This window comes from Vanellus vanellus, assembly GCF_965231255.1.
Source record: "Vanellus vanellus genome assembly, chromosome: 8".
In the NCBI taxonomy this organism is placed as follows: domain Eukaryota; kingdom Metazoa; phylum Chordata; class Aves; order Charadriiformes; family Charadriidae; genus Vanellus; species Vanellus vanellus.
In genome coordinates, this window is record NC_138913.1 from 10589014 (window position 1) to 10608866 (window position 19853).

The 19853-nt window shown below is 36.4% G+C and overlaps 1 protein-coding gene and 1 long non-coding RNA gene across 2 annotated transcripts in view; both read left to right on the plus strand.

Moving 5' to 3' along the window:
- ATP11B (ATPase phospholipid transporting 11B (putative)) overlaps window positions 1-17697 on the plus strand; it is a gene marked incomplete at both ends in the record, with an annotated part of 51009 nt that extends 33312 nt beyond the window's left edge. The window contains 16 exons of the mRNA XM_082487212.1: window positions 513-710; window positions 981-1139; window positions 1436-1511; window positions 3194-3297; window positions 3440-3621; window positions 4347-4550; window positions 4820-4973; window positions 7675-7777; window positions 9185-9330; window positions 10573-10632; window positions 10927-11054; window positions 11929-12067; window positions 15558-15623; window positions 15919-16022; window positions 16706-16871; window positions 17686-17697. Coding sequence (XP_082343338.1) covers window positions 513-710; window positions 981-1139; window positions 1436-1511; window positions 3194-3297; window positions 3440-3621; window positions 4347-4550; window positions 4820-4973; window positions 7675-7777; window positions 9185-9330; window positions 10573-10632; window positions 10927-11054; window positions 11929-12067; window positions 15558-15623; window positions 15919-16022; window positions 16706-16871; window positions 17686-17697 — 2001 coding nt within the window. The remainder of the gene's footprint in view (window positions 1-512; window positions 711-980; window positions 1140-1435; window positions 1512-3193; window positions 3298-3439; window positions 3622-4346; window positions 4551-4819; window positions 4974-7674; window positions 7778-9184; window positions 9331-10572; window positions 10633-10926; window positions 11055-11928; window positions 12068-15557; window positions 15624-15918; window positions 16023-16705; window positions 16872-17685) is intronic.
- Window positions 1584-3078, plus strand: LOC309675202. Its single transcript, XR_014269465.1, has 3 exons — window positions 1584-1608; window positions 2004-2072; window positions 3035-3078. It is a non-coding gene; the product is annotated as an uncharacterized lncRNA (long non-coding RNA).
- Window positions 17698-19853: the final 2156 nt, after the last annotated feature.

Below are 19853 nucleotides of genomic sequence, written 5' to 3' on the forward strand. Positions count from 1 at the left end.
GGAATGCTCATAGGCAGGAACCCTCTTGTTGCTCTGCTCTCCTAAACTAATAAAGAATACTTGCAGATTCCTCTGACAGCATGGAATATCAGTTGTTTGCCTTCACCATTTATGGTTCTTTAGAAAAGCCGATGAATGGTGCTGTTCGGTGGAATAGGGAACACATTTGTTTTTTCAGACCCAACTCTTCCAATAGCCCTGTTTGAAAACAGAATCACCATGACATTTAATACTAATTGGCAGCCCTCCTGACAGATTCAGTAGAAAGGACAAAAATTAATAAACTTGCGAATTGAAACATCCAGTCATAGCTTAAGGCAGTCTTTTTGCATCAGTCTGAAGGCACGTCACTGGGGCAAACTGGAAATGCCTGCACTGTCACTGCGTGTGTTCTCTCTCTTGTGTGTACATGGGACTTGGGCTCCTCCAGCTCTGTCAATTTTTCATTTTTCATACATAAGTAACTGTGTTTCACCCGATTGCTGCAGTAATCTTTACTTTTTCTCTTGCAGATTCTGAGATTTATTTCAGATTTTCTTGCTTTTCTGGTACTTTACAACTTTATCATACCTATTTCACTTTATGTGACTGTTGAGATGCAGAAATTTCTTGGATCTTTTTTTATTGGCTGGGATCTTGACCTCTATCACGAAGAAACAAACCAGAGAGCACAAGTTAATACTTCAGACCTCAATGAGGAATTGGGACAGGTAGAGTAAAAATTACGTTCTCTTCTTTATTTTTTAACCTTCTGGTTTCTACTTCTTTTTTAATATTAAAAATAATTACTGCAGACTTATTGGTTGCACTTTGATTTCTGATTAATTTGAAAATAAATTATAAATATCGGGTGGCAGAAATTAAAATTTTTACACAATCAAAAAAAGGTGTGGAGAGTTTTTTTGGTGTTGAGTTTTTTCTCCCCTTCTAATGAGTATATGCAACTCCAACCCTGTTTTTTGTTTTATTTTTTACAAAAGGTAGAGTATGTGTTTACAGACAAAACTGGTACATTAACTGAAAATGAGATGCAGTTTCGGGAGTGCTCCATTAATGGCATAAAGTACCAAGAAGTCAACGGTAAACTAACTCCAGAGGGGTTTTCTGAAGATTCTCCAGATGGAAACAGGCATAGTTTGGTAAGACTTCCCCTCCCCCAACCCCTCCAGCATTAGGCATCCTAGGTAGACAGTGTCTTATTTCAGGGAAATAGTCTTCTAGCATTAGCATGTTTTAAAAAAGCAAATTTTCTGAATAATTTGAAGCTATTAAGTGTTACTGAACAAATAATATTTATTAAACACGTTGAGATGTGATTATTGAACATGGAATAGTTGGCAGATTTTTAAGTAAAAACATACTTAAATATGTTAAAAACTGGGTTGCTATCTAAATGTTACAAATAAAGCATTGTGGTTTTTTTTCTTTCTTCTAGATGAAAGAGGAAGAACTGTTCTTGAAAGCAGTTTGTCTTTGTCATACAGTGCAGATCAATGCAGATCAAACAGATGGTGCTGATGGTCCCTGGCATGCCAATGGAATAGCATCTCCATTGGAGTATTATGCTTCTTCACCAGATGAGAAAGCTTTAGTTGAAGCTGCAAGCCGGTGAGTTGTACTGCCAAAACTCTCTAATGGAGAAATTGCCTACTAGGGCAGGCGATTTGTGGTAAAAACAACCTTAGAAATTGCTCAGAGAGACTGTAGAGCCCAGAGCCTGGCACTGTCAGTTTGCTATGAAAAATACACAAAAACCCTAGGCATATTATAAAGTAATGATTTAAAATATTACTGGAAATCCTTGAGAAATTATAGGGGACAGAGTATGTTACTATTAAAATACTGTAGAAAGCAGGCATTCTTCATTTGCTCTAGAAATAGAGAATAGTAATGAGGTGTAAAAGTCTTTCTCTTTTATTTTATTTTCTTCTCCCCCACCCCCAGTAATCAGTTGACATTATGTTTAAATTGATGATTAAATGTATATTTTCTTTTCATTTTAGGGTTGGAGTAGTATTTACTGGAACTAGTGGTGACAGTATGGAAGTAAAAAGTCTTGGAAAACCAGAAAGGTATTGATTTTTGTTCTTGTTTCTTTTGAAGGACAGAACAGTAGTGTAGATTAATATAATGTTCTCCTCTTAATTCTCTCTGTTCATAAGAAAACCTTGCCTTTCCACAGCATGCTCTTTTTAATTCTTTTCCCTTGACGTCTTCAAGATAGCTTGCATCTTATTCCTAACCAATTGAAACTGAGATGCAAGAATTTTGTGAGTTACTCTGTGTAGCTGTGTATTATGACAGTTTGTATCTTTACCCGTTCCTCAAAGGTTGAAACTGTAGTAGAGGTGGAAAGCTGGATTGCTTATTCAAGTCTTACAGTTTGTGCTTTTAAGTTCAAGAATTTCCCAGAATCACTCATGTATGCATAATCCAATTATATATTTTAAACTTTCCCAACATGAGTAGAAAAATTCTTGATAATTGTATATCTACAGTATTTCATAACACATTTTATCCACGTGATCTTTGTCAGTTAGTTGGCAGTACTTTAAACTTCAACGCCTAAAATTAACTTTATAAGCTAGTGGTAATGTAACAAAAACCAGTCTGGTTGTCAGGGAACATACGCTCTTTTTTGACTGTGTTTACAGGTGTTAGAAATACAACGTAGTTTTCAAACTTACACCTTAAGTAACAATAGAAGGATAAAGGAATAGGTAGGAGCTGATTGTAATCTCCAGATGTAAAGCTAGCATTCAGGAAACTATTGTTACTGGTAGAAGAGCCTTTTATTCTTATGGAATGGAATTAAATGTATATAAAGTGATGAAAAGCAATCAATTGCACAAACAGCAATAACAGTGATTGTTGCTTGACAGTGATAGCATTACTTTTAGAGTTACTATATAAAAATGACACTTTGGGGAAAGCTCTGTGGGGTAAGTGTATATTTAGAAGTAATTGTCTTTGGAAATATATTTCTAAAAATGTTTTCTTCCCCTTCCTCCTTCTGTGAAAACATAAAATACAGGTACAAATTGCTTCATGTTTTGGAGTTCGATCCAAATCGCAGACGAATGAGTGTCATTGTAGAGAGTCCCTCAGGTAAGTGAGCAGAAGTTGCACAAGCTGCAGTTGAGAACTGCACGTGAGTATGTATTCTTAATTTCTGTTCTATTGTACTTTTTAGGGGAAAAGATTTTATTCACAAAGGGAGCAGAATCTTCCATTCTTCCTCGTAGTAAGAGTGGAGAAATAGACAAAACAAGGATACACGTGGATGAATTTGCTTTGGTAAGTCTATGTGTTTGCCCAGCTGATTGGAAGAAAATTCTTCCAGTACAAATTCTGTGACTTGAAATGAACAAATTGCAGGTGACACCTTGTTAGGTCAGAATCTCGTCTACTCTGAATGTAGTTTTTTATTTTCTCACAGAAAGGACTAAGAACTTTGTGCGTAGCCTACAGAAGATTCACACCTGAGGAGTATCAAGAAATTGGCAAACGCCTTCATGAGGCCAGGACTGCCTTACAACAACGGGAAGAAAGATTAGCAGATGTATTCAACTTCATAGAAAGGGATCTGGAATTACTTGGGGCTACAGGAGTAGAAGACAAGTATGCAATGGAGTTTCTGTTAACTACACTCAAAAACATAGCGAGTTTAGGATTTATAACTGAAATATGATGTGTGCCATGAAAAACTCTCCCACCACCACCAAAAGTTCTATGCTATTCTTGTTTAGTATGTTTACCACTCTTTGGCTTGAGGAGCATTCAAAACACGTGTTGTACCAACTGATTTTTGGCTCAATAACGATGACATGCAGTGTGCTTCATCAGGAGAGATTTAATGTACGTAAAACAGAATAATTGCAGTAAATATTTAGGGTAATGGCTAATTCCTTGGGAAAACTTGTATATATAGCTACTTTCAAGGTGTTCTGCTTGCATGTGTATATTCTGTAAGTCAGAGGGTGCATTGTACACTGGAGTGTACAGATGGAGCACTTAAAAGCTTTTCATTTACCGCAGTAGATGGTAATTATTGTGGACTGTTTTAAAGCTTCTCAAATACAGCAATAGTGCCTAACTTAAATTAAGATGTATTTATTATAAAGTTCTGATCACTTAGCAGGATTGAACTTCGTTTTTTGTTTTCTGTTGCTGGTAACAGAACGTCATCTGCCAAACTGTGAATCTCTGAAAATGTATGTAACATTGGAAATGCAGTCTTAAATCATCATGACAGTGGGGTTGCAGGATTAACATGGGGTTACAGTGTGAGCTCTTTTTTTTTGTCAAGTGTTTGATTGGTTATTTAAGATTTTTCTTGTTTCTAGACTGCAGGAGAAAGTCCAAGAAACTATAGAAGCACTCAGGTTGGCTGGTATCAAAGTGTGGGTACTCACTGGAGATAAGCACGAAACAGCTGTTAGTGTCAGCTTATCCTGTGGACACTTTCACAGAACCATGAACATCCTTGAGCTTGTGCAGCACAAGTCAGACAGTACATGCGCAGAGCAACTGAGGCAGCTAGCCAAGAGGTAAAATACCCGAGATGTCATTATCTCAGTGCTGATCTTAGCTTAGTTTTCTTTTATTTTCAAATTGCATGACAATCACTTTGATGTATATGCCAAACACATGAAGTTACCTATTTAGAAATCTGTTTACTAATATATTAACAGCCTTGAAGAAGCAGTCTGTCTGACAGGCTGACTTCTTTGTTTATTGTTTGGGCATTTTAGTTCATAACAAAATCTAAATTTTTCTGCCATGCCAATACAAAGCCAACTTGTTTGTCCCTGAATAGAATAAAGGAAGACCACGTTATACAGCATGGACTGGTTGTGGATGGGACCAGCCTCTCTCTTGCACTCAGGGAACATGAAAAACTGTTCATGGAAGTTTGCAAAAACTGTTCTGCAGTGTTGTGCTGTCGCATGGCACCCCTTCAGAAAGCAAAGGTGAGTAAGAATATAATCAGGAGATTGTCCTGTAGGTATTTTTATCATGCTTTGAGGGGGCAAGGATTTCTGGAACTGCTTTGTTTGTTTGCCTGACCTTTTCTATGACTTTTTAAACCCATGTTAAGTTCAGTTGACCTGGAGTAGTTTCCTCAGAATTTTCTACATGAGTTTATGAAAATTTGCAAGTGGATGGAGGAGGAAAAGGCTAATCTTTAATCAGCCTCCTGTGAGTGTGCTGTGAGGCAGTCGCTATCCTGATCACCTGCATGCGTTTGCATTGCCTGTTCCATCACTTCTCCAAACCAAAAAAAAAAAAAAGCTAAATTGAAAATTCATGAAGCTGTGGGGGGAAAAAATGTTCTTCTCTAAAGATTTAAAAAAATACCGAAAGTTGAGGAGGAAGTAGAAGGGAAGGGAAGCTGAGACCTAGTCTCCAGGGGAGTTTTGCCTCACTGAGACAGACACCATACAATATGGGAGGGGCGGGTGGGGAAGGAAGTGTATTGCAGTTTATTCTAGCCTTGCATTTAAATTTCTGCTGTAGGTACATTTTTTGTGAGGTTTATTCCAAGGTTAAGCTGGAACTCAGCTTAATATTTCCCTCGTTGTTTCCTTTAATGTTAATGCTTGTAATAAATGGCTAGCAGTCTCACTGCTTTTTTTTTTTTTTATATATATTTTGTGGCTCTGAAGCCTTTTTAAACATCTTTCATGTCTGTCATCCAGAGCTGCCGCTGATTGCTGTTGGTAAAATTTGCCAGAGGATTTGCCTTGACCTTTTGGCATAGATGTTTGTCTGTCTTAATTACCACAGTTTTCGGCATCTCATGAGGACGGATCTGGGTGACATACTGCAGCCTTGCTACCTCTTTAATGCTGCTTACTAAGATCTAATGCTAAATGTACTTGAAATAATTACCCCTTAGGAATAGGGAACCTTTAAACTTGAATATCAATACCTGCAATTAGGTAATGTATTCCCACGATCAGATGGATTTCTCTGAACTGTGGACTGTATTTAATCACTGTTGTGTTCCTTTTGTAAAGTGAGTTACTGCTCCTATGAATCAATGCACTGACGCTGCCAGCTACAACTCAATTATTTGAATGCAGTTGTCTGCGTCTACGTGCCTCATGCTGTTGTTGTTCTGTTGATATTTCCCCTTTGGGTTTTCTGGAACTTTGGCAGAAAAGTGCAGTATCTTTTCATGGACAAATACTTTTGATTTTTGGAAAGCCTTCTGGATCTGCATTCACACCTTTACCTCTGCAGCCTGCTTACGACTGAATAAGTGAAGCTTCTAGCTTTAGTTAGAGCTGTCTGGGACGTTAATGAATTATTTATTCTCCTTAACCAAAAACCTCATCTAACTTAACTCCTGTTTTATTTAGAATATTGTTGGCACTTTTACATTAAAGATCTGTTTCCTTTCTGGGAAGAGTGGGATATCTCTGCTCTTCTTTTGAGTGTTTTAGAGCATTGTATGTAAACACATTTTTTCTTCTTTCTGTGATCTCTTCTTCTCTGACTACCCAGTACCTAACTGAGAGTACCCATTGGTGATAATGAAGTTGCTTTAAAAAGAAACTATTTTCCTCAATAACAGCATATATTGATCTTTGAGCTAATACATTGGGTTTTTTCAGATTTCTCTTTTACAGTGATTAGTTCCAGGTGTTCTGTCATTTCAGCTTTTTTTTTCCAATAGCATCTGGTGCTGGTTCAGGGTTCTTATATGCTGTAAAAGTTTTCCAGTAGCTGTTCCCATCCCATTCCTTTGGCTATGCTAACAATGCATACTTGATTATACTGACAGCCCTATATTGCACTGTGCTTCAGTCTGGGGAGACTGCTGTCTAAATATGTACTTTCCTCAGCGGGATTTACCAAGATTAATTCTTTATGGTATTTCAAAGAAATATTCTACTATTGTTTCATGAGCACACCAGGTATTATGTTACTTTAGTACTGTCCTGAATCCTGACCTTTCTTGCAGTTGAAGAAATGGAGTTACATCTCTTTCCATATGTGAAGAATTTTCAAACGAATGAACACGGCTTGGTTATACTCTTTCTATCCTTTCAACGCATTCCTTGCTGCCATGGGGCAGAGTACTGTTTGGGCCCTCTTGGCTTATCCCTTTGTCATTCTGGTTTGTTATTCAGCATGGAATGCAGGGAGCAGAATTATAACCTTCCATTGGTAGTTCATCTGTTTGGAGAAGTAAAACAAAGGAAACTAACCTTCTTTTAGAACTACTCGTACTGCTGAGTAAGTTTCCTCTATGACCTTTAACAATGTAAAATATTGAAAATGGGAATGTCTGGTACATGGCATTAAATCTGGTTTACTCCCTAAGTAAATATGCAATTCCAACTTTTACTTGACTGTTTTATATGATGAAGTACCAAATTAAGAGTTGTGAAAACATCTAAATATGAACTGCAAAATAAGCTCAAGTCAGGCATAATATTTAAATAAGGCTCGTGCCCCAAAGCAAGCAGCTTTTCCAGAGGAGCAATGAATTTGCACATGTGATATGCCAAAAGTTTTTTACCCAAGTGTGCACATTCATAAACCTTAGTAATTATATTTACAGGTAGGTAGCTAAGGTACTTGGGAATTAGAGGCATGGTTTGTAGATACACTATCTGTCTAATTTGAAAAATTTCTACCTTTTTTTTTTTTTTTCCCCAGGTAGTGCGACTGTTAAAAACGTCTCCAGAAAAACCTATAACATTAGCAATCGGTGATGGTGCTAATGATGTGAGCATGATACAAGAAGCACATGTTGGCATAGGTAACTTACTTTTGTCAGAAAAGATAAAGGCAAACACAATGGAAATTTCAGTAGAGGATTAGATCATGAATGGTGTTCATAAACAGATAAACTCCTGGGGGTCTTGCACCTGCGTGACAGGATATTAATCTGTGTGATTCTGAGATCTGTTGTAGCAGAGCTTTGGTGAAATTTAAAATTTAAGGCTGTTGGCTTTCATCAGTCTTAGGTTTATTCTATAGTCTACCAATAATGAGAGGTCCTGCTTAATGCTGCCTTAAGAACAGCAAAGATTCTCTGTAACTAGAATCTCGGAAGTACTGTGCTTCAGAGTACAAAACATGCACGTAACTGAATTGGTACCCATCACCTAGCGTTTTGGTGTTTCCTTGACTGACTTTGGATGGTGTTTGTTCCAATAGTAAGTGCTGAAGGTTCTTACCGAAGGTGTTGGTACATCAGGATATTCAATCTGTCACCCTTTGTGATTAAAAAGCTGTATACAGTGTTTATCATGTAAATCACATGGCTGTGATTTTGAAGACAACGGGTGTAGCCTGCTTGAGAAGGTTGCAGGCCAATAGCAAATGATACTTTATTCTACAGTGGGTTTCTCAACTAATGAAGCTTATGAAAAGTAAACTTATCCAAGTTTTTATTGTAATTTGTAGTATATTAGACATTCCATGCACATTGTTCAAAACTAGCAAGTCTCTGCCATGGGGGGCGACGGGGGACCTTTAGACTTTTTTTTTTTTTTTTTTTTTTAAAGTGCTGGCTGCCTTTTTTTTTTTTTTTAAGTGGCTTTAATGTTTGGTTTTGGTTTAATGGTTTTAGGAATCCTGAGTTTTTCTTCTGTAAAAAGAGCATTTTGAGTTCTCTGTGTATGCTTATCCATATCTTAGTAATAGTTTTTAGAAATGAATTTGTGTTCAGCTGTGACATGTGACGAGCATTGTCAGCCCATCGGAATAAAAACAGCAGTTCAGCAGTTCCTTTATACTGCTGTTGAGTGTAGGTCATATATTATTCCCAGAAAGTACTGTAAGAAAAACCTCTCTGAAGGAAAATATACTAAATAAATTGATAATTAATGATGGATTGATAATGGTTTGTTTGGTTTGGGAATTTTGGTTTTGTATGAGTGTTATTATTTCTCTCTTTCCATATATCTTTTTGTAAGAATAACTTATAGAAATACTTTTTTTTTTCTTTTTTAAATTGAATCAGCATCAAATGAGTAGTTTCCCGTAGTTGTGTCAGGAATAATGCCTTCATTTGGAATTGAAAGTTGCTGAAGTCTTTTTATAATGATGAAGTACAGGAAAACAAAGCTGTAACTTCAGATGTATGTTGTTGGGTTTTTTCTTAAACTTTAATTTTTATAATGTTTAACCTGCTTCCTGTTTTGTTTCCCAAACATTACAGGAATCATGGGCAAGGAAGGAAGACAAGCTGTAAGAAACAGTGACTATGCAATAGCACGGTTTAAATTCCTCTCCAAGTTGCTTTTTGTTCATGGGCACTTTTACTATATTAGAATAGCAACCCTTGTACAGTACTTTTTTTATAAGGTAAGTCTTCAAGTTCACAGAAACATGTCTGACTTTTTCCCAGCAAGAGATTTATTTCAGATCTAATGTTTTTGTTGGGAACAGGTTGAATATCTTTGTTCAAACATGTTTTCTGGGCTTTTTTGGTATTTAATAGCCAAATGCGGTAGTTTAACTGTGGAACAGTTTAGTACTTCCACCTGGAAATAGGTTTTAAATACCACGATGAGTTTGCCTAGGCTGAAAGGCAGACACGTTTGCTTTCTGAAAGCAGTATTAGTAGCTTGAAATTAAATGCATTCTTTAGCAAGATGTAAAAAAATATAGCCTCTTTTGTTTAGTGATTTAATATGAACCAAATTCATTCATCTTTCTTAAAAGAAAAAAGGAGCACAGGAAATAGTTGAGGGAGTGAAGGGCCTACAGAAAGCGTGTGTGGGGAGAGCACGCTCTCTGCCAGCCACCTCCCCTTAAGAAAGCTTAATAGTCCCAGCCTTGACTTAAAAAACCCAGAGGTGACACACTGCAGGGGAAGTGTAAGAACCAGGGACTGAGTTACCTCTGGGTACCTCTGGGGGATCTGTGGGCATGGAGCAGCAGGGTGCGCTTAGGCAAAATAATAGGAGGAGTGGAGGGATGGGCCCGGGAGCTCAATCCTGAGCTGGGGTGTTTGAAATGCTACTAATGTCTGGGTTGGTTTTTTTTTTATACTTGTTTGTTTTTCACTTGATTATCAATTTTGATAAGCAGTCAAAATCCACTATCTTACTTGAAATTTATCTGGGATTCTAACGTTGACCACCAAGCCACTTTTTATCTTCTATTGTTTGCTCTCATTTAAAGGTAATGCATGGTATTAGGTTTTGGGGTTTGTTTTGTCTACTGCCATGCAAAAAGCTCACATAATTAGGGCACAGGCTTTCTTTAATGAAATATGAAAACTATTTTGCAAAGAAATTCCTAAAATGAAACTGATGGGAAAATGGGTAGATTTCTCCTCCTTTACTACTGCTTGTACCCCCATAATGAGATGTGTTCATCAGGCATGTATAATTAAGTTTATATTTTTCAGGTTCACTGTCCTAAATGACAAACAAAACATGCTCTTGAGCAAAGCATATTGCTTCACTTTGCCAAGTAAAATGCTGAAATGCTTTATGCTCTCCCTGTGTATTTTTACAGCTTGTAAGAGTTAGCAATTTCTTTTAGGGTTGTGAGACATATACTGAGGATTAACTATTTTCTTCACTTTTCTTTTTTCAGAATGTGTGCTTTATTACACCACAATTTTTATATCAGTTCTTCTGTTTGTTTTCACAACAAGTAAGTATTGGATGCCTTACGTCTTGGTAAATGTGCATGAAACAATCAGGGTAAATAACTAAAAAAATAGGAAAGAACTGCGCAGGAGCAGCACAGATTTTACACTTAAATATCCAGCTTCATTTTCTATATTTGATATCTTGATGTTACTAGATGGTTATGTGAGTATAGCTTTTTATCTAACTGGTAAATTCACGTAATGATTTGTTGCTGCTATTAGTGTGCTAATAAATTTTAATAAATGCAAACTTTTTTCTTTACAAGACTCAAAATAATTTTTGTTTCCATTTTCAGACGCTCTATGACAGTGTATACCTGACTTTGTACAATATTTGTTTCACTTCCTTGCCTGTCCTCATATACAGTCTTTTTGAACAGCATGTGCATCCGCATGTATTACAGAGTAAACCTGTGCTTTATCGGTATGTATATCTTACATATATTGTCACAGTAGCACATAATTTAGAGCAGCAGTGGCATCTGCAGAAGTTTGAACTTGCTATTGTGCATTCCTGCAGTATTTTTATCTGTAATTTATGCAACTTTTAGTAATTGTCTTGACGAGGAAGAACTGCAGCTACATAGTTTTCATCCTAAAAGTTAATTAACATTAAATTATCTTAAAATACAAGAGAAGCATCTTTTTGTCAGTCATGTTAAGACTGGAAGAGAATTGAGCACTTGGTCAGCTAACATGATTTGCAGCCTTCTCCATTACATGTAGGAGGTGAAAATCTCTCAGGCACGCACATGGAAAACTAGGACGCTGCACTTAGGGCGATCACCACAAAAAAATGCTTTACTAAGAGGGGAGGTGATTTCCTGTAGAATTAGATGTCCTCCCAGTGGTAGCATGTTGCACTGCATACTGCTTTTCAGAGAAAAAAAAAAAAAAAGCATGTATTTTTCTAAAAAAGAGTTGTCTCTTAGATGTTTCTCTTTTCCTAAAGGTCTTTCAAGCAGAGCAAGGGGCAAGTGTCAGGAGATCTGGCTTTTTCTTCCTCTTGCAATTCCACCTCCGGGGAGAAGAATTCTAGTTTGTGCTATTCTGAATTTGACCCATTAGAGACCCTTGCCGTTGGTGATGCTAGCATAAAGCAGGGGCAGATCATGAGAGCTCACAGTTCTCTTTTTACTCATGATTTATGTATTTTTTTCATATGTCAGCCTTCGTTAAATGTATCTTGGTGCAGTTGAAAGTTACGTTTATTCAAAGCAGTAGCAGCCATGCAATGTGACTAGCTGATGGGTTGTATAAAGACAATCTGAAATCCCAAATCTGTTTTATTTCTGCAGAGACATCAGTAAAAATGCCCATCTGGGGTTTAAACCATTTCTTTACTGGACCATCTTGGGCTTCTTTCATGCATTTGTTTTCTTTTATGGCTCGTATCTTCTAATGGGAGAAGACACTTCTCTGCTGGGAAATGGCCAGGTACAATATAATTTATTATTATACCACTGTATTTTTGGTGCTATTTCTTAATTTTTTTTAAATACCTTTGTGTCAAAAAACCTAAGTTTTTTTTTTTTTATGAACCACGTAATTACCAAAGATGACTTGCCAATATTTGTGTGTGCTCTCGAGTAACATTTCCTAGTGTGGAAAGTGTAAGACGTGTTGTCAGAAACTGCATGTCCATGAAGAACATATCTTTCAAGATGATAAACCTATTATGCTTGTCTTAAACTTTGTTTTATTTTGTATACTGTTTTTGTCAAAATCATAAGTCGTAACTTCAGTAAATAAGAATTTATATTAATTCAAAACTCACTTTGAGTTGAACTTAATTGCAGTGGCAAACAATGGCTTCTCTTTAGCATCTGTTGTAAAACTAGGCTTAAGTCTGAAAGTTGCCAAAAGTCTTAAAACTTCTCCTGAAAATATATTATTTTACTCAGAATTTTTAAAAATTCATTGTTGCAAGCTGTTTTTAAATTCTACTTTTTATTCAATAAATGTTGTTGAGCCAGTAACTTAATGAAATCATAAAATACTAATTCGATGCTTCCTATTTTAAAGTTGTTAAAATTCACAGGAAAAATCATATACAAAAAACCTCTAAAGCTTGGATGAAACCATTACAAGTCTGCTTCCTCATTTTCCCTAGTTCTGAGCTGGTTAGCCCAATTTAGAACAATTAAATACTGATTTTTCTCTCGTAAAACCGTTACAGGTCATGATGCAAAAATACATTTGTCTCTCTCGTTATGCAGTTCTTAGTACTGACATGAAGTGCTTGCTGATTCTCTTGTAGTTCTTGGTAGAGTTGCAGGGTATGGCACAAGGCACAAAAATAGCATCATGCTATATTCACAGGTGTCCCCTGGTGATAGGGAGTGGGCCTGAGCTCAGGAAGTTTAGGCAAAAAAAGGGTTTCCATATAATGATGTTCAGACAGTGGCCAGAATTGTCCTGAGTGACTAAAATCAGAGCATGTGAACTGGTGGGTTAGCATCCCTGCAGAGAAAGGAGCAGTAAGGGGGGAGTGGTGCAGCTAGCTGGAATGCCTATTTCATCACAAGATGTTTGATAAAAAGGTTAAAATAGTTGTGCTTTACACTAAAATGTCTCTTACAGCTGAGGACATAGGAGTGTGTCCTCTCTTGTCATTTGTTACAAGCTGTGTGACTGAAGTTCTTGTGAATTAGGAAAGGACCTTCAGTACTCTTCTAATGAAGTAATTCTACGCTGTGAATCAGTGCATTTCTGTGCGTTGTCTTAGTTGTCAAAGCACCTAACTTCAAAATTGCCTAGTAAACGTCCACAAGGCAGGAACAGACTCTTTTCATTGTATTTAGTAATAAATGTTTAGTTTTGGGAGCAGATTATATTCTGTAAGTCTAGACCAATGTGTTAATGTAGACTTTAGGGAGAAGGTTCTTTTAATGGTTTCTTGTATAAATTAAACTCAAGATTCTCCAGATTTTTCAAATATACTTAGTGAATTAACATACTGGAAATAAAGCTTTCGGGTGCCCTTTGGCTTCTCATGTTTTCTGTGATGTGGCTTAAAAAAAAAAAAAGTCTTAGAATTTATTTGGAGTTACTCTACCTTTCTGTGTTTGCTAAAAGGTAATTGTCAGAACTCGTAGAACTGTGTGTTGCAGTAAACTATCTGTGGTGCATAAAGTATGGTGCAAATGTAATGTGTGCCTGAAGAAGCCAAGGTTAAAGGCTCATATACTGCTGAAGTGCTTTCTTGTAAGAAGTCCTCGAGAAGTGATCGGTTTGTGCGAATGTGTGATACGGGGTGGTGTTAGTGCAAGGCCTCACATTTTCATTCCAAGTTCTCAGTTTGGAGCAAAGCAGAATAGAAGAGATGGTAAATAATTTGTTAATGCTGGTGGTTTGTTAGACATACCTCAACGCATTGTGCAACAACTTGATCTTTTAGTTCTTTTTTTCTCCCCCCTTTTTCATGCTGTGCATGTCGTCAGATATTGAAACCTAACAGGCAAATGGTAAGAGTTTAGAAGAGGAGGAGATACAAAATATTGTATCTGTTACTTCGCAGGATTAAAGGATGCAGCATCCACAGTGTCAATGTGTTCAAAAATAAAATGGTGGCAAGAACCTGTTCACGTTTTGCATTCTAACTCTGTGACCATTGAGAGCGGTGTTAGCAAAGACACTTTCTTTCACAGGTCACTCAGGAGCCTTAGTCTCATTTTACTTTATTGTTGCAGCAGTTCACAGCAAGCTTGTTGCTTGTTAAACAGTACTATCGGTGCGAAAAGTAAATAGAAGGCTTCAGAAGATGAGTTATAACAAAAATCTTTAAAATTATCAGTAAATCCAGACTCATGGCTGCCTCAATTTTGTACCTTGTGTAAAGATGAGAAAGGCAGTTGTGGGATCTATCATCAGGCTGTTGGGATTTTTTTTTTTTTTTTTTTTTTTTTTTTTTTTTTTGGTCAGAGCTCTGTAACAAGGACTACAACTGTGCGAATCCCAGTTCCGTGCCTCTGTGCTGTACTAACAAATCAACTCTAGGATGACTTTGATTGCCTGTCTGCATGTGGTACCTTTCTCCCTGCTTGCTTAGTTTGCTACCAGTAAATACACAGTTGAGGGTTTGGTCATTGTTCAGTATGTCAGTGGCAAAAATAGCTACAAAACAGTTTCAGCACCCGGACTGCTTACAAGAGCCGAGCAGTTGGACTTGTAGAATAGCAGTGTGTGTCTGAGTAGCATGTGTGTAGATAGATTATGAACTCAGCATCCCTGCTTGGTTGTCAGAGCTGAGATTTTATTGTTGTAGAACTTGTTCAGAGTTTTGATAGTTTAATTTACATGGGCAAGAGAATACAAAAGTGACAGATGCAGCGTTTTAGAATTGAAGCTTAATTTTGTGTTTATTAGCCTTGAAACAAAGTGTCTTTTCCTTAGAATTTTCTTTGAAAACCACAATGGCACCATTATTTTTGAATTGTAAATTTGTGCTTGGGGTAAAAAGTGAAATTTCAGGTGATGCTGCATGTTGAAAATGATCTGGAAATGTTTAAACTCAAGTGTTTTGCACTTATGTCGAAGTGATTACCTTCCACCCAATACTTGCTTTCTATTGGATGCTTATGCTTAATTGATCAAATTGGTATCTTCATCTTCCTATCACTTCATATTACTGTTTCGGACTTTCTTCATATTTCATGTAGCCTTTGTGGTGATTTGTCTTGAACCAAGAAGAAAGATGACTTGTGGGTCGTTAATTTTGCCCTTATCATAAGCTGTATTTGTTTCTAGTAGTTTGTGTTCTGTCCTTCTTGCTTTTTCACGATTAGTTGCCACAAGCTTATGTCTGCAGACTTGTTTCATTAGTGTAGCTGACTAGAGAAGAATCTGACTTAACCGTGAATCTCTTAACTGATGTTTTTGTTTTGTTTTTTTTTCTTCCATGATTTTTACCTTGCCGTTTTCATAGATGTTTGGAAACTGGACATTTGGTACTTTGGTCTTCACCGTTATGGTTATAACTGTTACGATGAAGGTATGATATTATATTAATTACTCTATGTTGTGGTATATAGGCAAATATGTAATAGAGCAATAATTTTAAATGGATTCACAAATTATACAGAAGTAATTGAGTCTTGAGGATTCCAGATAAGTGATTCGTATGTTTGGTTTCAGTGGTGGTTAAATTATTTCTTTGTAGTTTTTGCATGTTACAACAATATTTAGTGTTTGAGCTGAAAGTTCGTAAGTTTGTTCAGAACCAGTATTTACCATTTTCTGTAAAGTGGGGGGAGAAAGGAAGTTCATTGAAGTTATCTTTCTTCTAGATGGCACTAGAAACTCACTTCTGGACATGGATAAACCATTTTGTTACTTGGGGATCCATTGTATTTTATTTCATATTCTCCTTGTTTTATGGGGGAATTATCTGGTGAGTGATTTTTTTTTTTTTTCCCTATTGTTTCTATAGCACATATGAAAGGTGAAGTTATGAAAAAACACTGAAATATTATGTTCTACTGTGTTGCTCTGAATTTTGTGACAGGTGTCAGAAAAGAAATTTTTAAACCTAGAACAGCCACTTGCTTTTGATGATCCTTTCAGAAATAGGAGCAGTGTTGCTAAGCTGTCCTGTGCTCAAGGACAGGAATTACTTGGCTCTGACAACCTGTGACTATAAAGGCTTTTTTTTTTTTTCTAAAGCATGTAGGTTCCCAAAAGTGCTCTGTAATAAGTAAATGTTGGCAGCAGAAATGAAGATGCTGGGGTTTAAATCAGTAAAGTGATGTATTTTTGCTTGTATTTTGGGGTCTTGGAGGGATAGGAATGGTGATTGGTTTCCTGCAACACAGGATCTAGAACGCTTCCCTTCAAAGTTCGCTACCCTCCTTCCCCAGAGTTTATTTGCAGGTCAGGTCCAACAGATTGCTACTCTTCTGCATGGATGCCTGCAGTTTTAACTCTGCATCCTGAGAGACTTGCTGCTTGAATACATAAATTATAAATAATAAAATAATATCTATAAATTATAAATAATAAAATAATACCTGCCTGTGCTGTACTTTCGTTTCTAGAAGTTCCTTTTAGTAATGGCTACTACTTTTAACTTTTCAGGCCATTTTTGCATACCCAGGACATGTACTTTGTATTTGTTCAGCTGTTGTCAAGTGGTTCTGCTTGGTTTGCCATAATCCTCATAGTAGTTGCTTGTTTGTTTCTTGATGTTGTGAAGAAAGTGCTGTACAGACATCTACAACCAACAAGTACTGAAAAAGCTCAGGTAATGTTACGCTTTTGTATCCAACTTGATCAATAGTTAAAAGAACATGTTTGTTAAAGTCTGTCTTGTGAACTAATTACTTTCCTGTGATATTCAATGATCCTTTTATATTGCTGTCATGTTTAATGCATAAAAGTGTTTTCATTTCAAAAGATAATTGTTAATTCAAAATTACAAAAACGAGGACACAATTTTACAAGGAAATAACATTTCTGTTTAAGTAATTGATATTAACAATTGAATTATTTATAAAGGGGGTCACTCAGCTTGCAGCTGTATGAGAGGATCCTATTACGCATTTTTGTACTGCTTTAAAGATGGTAACTTATTTTTGTCTATTTATTAGAAACTCTCTTCAACTGTAAATGGCACTCAATAGTTCTTAAAATGTGATAAAAAAAATATTTTAAAAATTGCTTTAGTAGGATTTGTTTTAATTAGTACTTCTTAAATCTTCATCATATCACATGCTGTGTATTTGATCATTGATTATGCAATTAAAGATAATTACCCATGTGGCTTTTTCATAAATTCATAGAAGAGGTCTAAAGATATGCTGTGATAATAGAATCTCCCTTTTGCCTAACACAGGCTACAAAAACTCCTTGAAATCATTCTGTTGAAATTAGGCTGTCTTTTAGGTAAATCTCTCATCTATGTTTGAGTGTTTTCTTCTTTTTAGTGACAGTTATGAAGAAGTCATCGTGACCCATTGTTCTAAACGTTACTGTCTATAGTTTCAGCTTTCAGCACTTTATCTTTTTATACTTTTCCTGAAAAGCCTTCTATTAACAGTTTTTTGTTTTATTCACAGTTAGGTTTGTGATGAAGTTAATTTTATCACTGATAAGTAGATTGGACTTGCATCTTTTTGTCAAAAAGGTTATTTTCCAGTCTTTTAACCATTATTGTGTTTCTCCTGTAATCATCACTGTTCCTCAACTTTATCTTGAGTTTTGGTTTTCGCCAGTGGACACAATATTGCAGCACAGCATACATCAGTGCCAAGTATGGGAATAATAAATCCCCCAGCTCTATTCAGTTTATAAAATAATATATATTAACCTGTTACCTTCTGCATCTTTTTCCTCATCTGCAAGTGATTATGTTGGTTTCTTAGCATAGGGCCAAAAAAAAGGTGAAGGTGAATGAAGAATCCAGTTGACAAAGATACCCCTTATACAGTTATGTTCTGAAACCTGTTAGCAGTTTTTAGTGCGTTTGTGTGTCATTGATTTTGTGTTGTCCTAGTTGCTTAACTCAAGTTACACTGAACTATGTGCCATACAGAACTCTTTAACTTTATTACAACAACAGTTACCTTTAGCATCTAACCTTGTAATTACTTTGATATAAGTGCATGTTGATTTACTTAAATTATATTACTCTTCTAATTTGTGTGTTTAAAAAAAAAAATCCGTGCGAGACATTTCTCAGAATTTGCCTAGGATCAACATCATGCTGACAAACTTACTGCCAGCCAAAATATCCCATTTGTCCCTTTTCAAAACTGGAATATTAGCTGCTTTTTCCAGTCTTGGAATTCAGTAGCTAAAAGCCAATGTAAATAACCATTAGCTTTCAGAAAACTGTTCAACTAGACCCGATAATTGATTACATGTTATTACATTTTTTGGATTAAAGAGTCTTGACTTAGGAAAAATTCTATAGGTAATGATATTTACTTTTTTTTTTGTCTTCAAAAACTAGTGGCAATATTTATTGAATATTTCCTTTTCCTTCCTTCCTGCACGTCAGCTGTTTCTCTTTGGTAGTATATCAGTATGATTGTTGAAATTTCGCATGTTCCTAAGGTGCTTGAATTGAAAACCAGAAAGCCTGCATCGGTTTTCCCTAGCTTTATCCATATACTTCTTGTTCCATTCTCTCGTTTTCTCAATCACTTCTAAAGAAGTTCTGGGTTCAGTTTGCTTCCATTACAGTTGTCTGTCAAGGACACAGTCGGACTTCTTATTTTTTCAGGAAGAATCTTGATGAATGTGTCTAACCCCTTTCCTGTGGCTATAGCTTGATTCATAGCCATCGGGATTCTCCTTTGTGCGTCTCTTAGTCATCTTTTCTTTTTTCATTATTCCCATTCTACTTTGCCATTTGACAGTGTCAGCATTAGCATCTGTGTTTACCAAAGTACTGTCTCTTTCTGAAAACACTTAAGTCCTGATATTGCAAAGTCGAGGTATCGGATTTGGCCAGAAATGCTTCAGCAGTCATTCAGTGGTTCTCTGTGTATGTCTGACAGTGAAATTACAGTTAAAAATGTATTTGTGAAAAGGCACCTTTTTGTTCCTGTCTTGAGGTTTAATCTGTTGAGCTTTTACCCACTCTTATATTTAATGGGACAGTCAGTCCCACTGAATTTCATCTTCTTCTTGTAGTGAGGAAGTAGATATAAGTGAAGATGAACACCAACTTAGCTCATTTGTTGTCGAGGAGTGACAGAATGTTTCTTTCATTATTGTACCTTATTAGATTTGCTTAAAAATTCTAGTAAATATTATTCTTCAGTTTCAAAACAGAGGAAAGGACTCTGAGACAGAATGAGTTTGAGAAATATCTTTGTCCTAAACACTAAGGAATTTTCTGTGGAAGTCATTGGAAGAGTGAATATGGAACTTTGCATATTGCCCTTTTAAATGTGTTTTTTGTAGTGTAGGTGCACCCTCTGTATAACTGAATATTTTTTTCATTTTTAATTGTAGGACTAAATTAGTATATTTCCTTTTGGGAGGAAAGAAGAAGTTAAGTTTACAGTTACCAAGTTTTTGTCATAGATTCATAGGACGGTTTAGTTTGGAAGGGACCTTAAAGATCATCTAGTTCCAACCCCCCTGCCATGGGCAGGGTCACCTCCCACTAGACCAGGTGGCTCTAAGCCCCATCCAGTCTGACCTTGAACACCTCCAGGGATGGGGCAGCCACAGCTTCCCTGGGCAATTTGTTCCAGTGCCTCACCACCCTCGG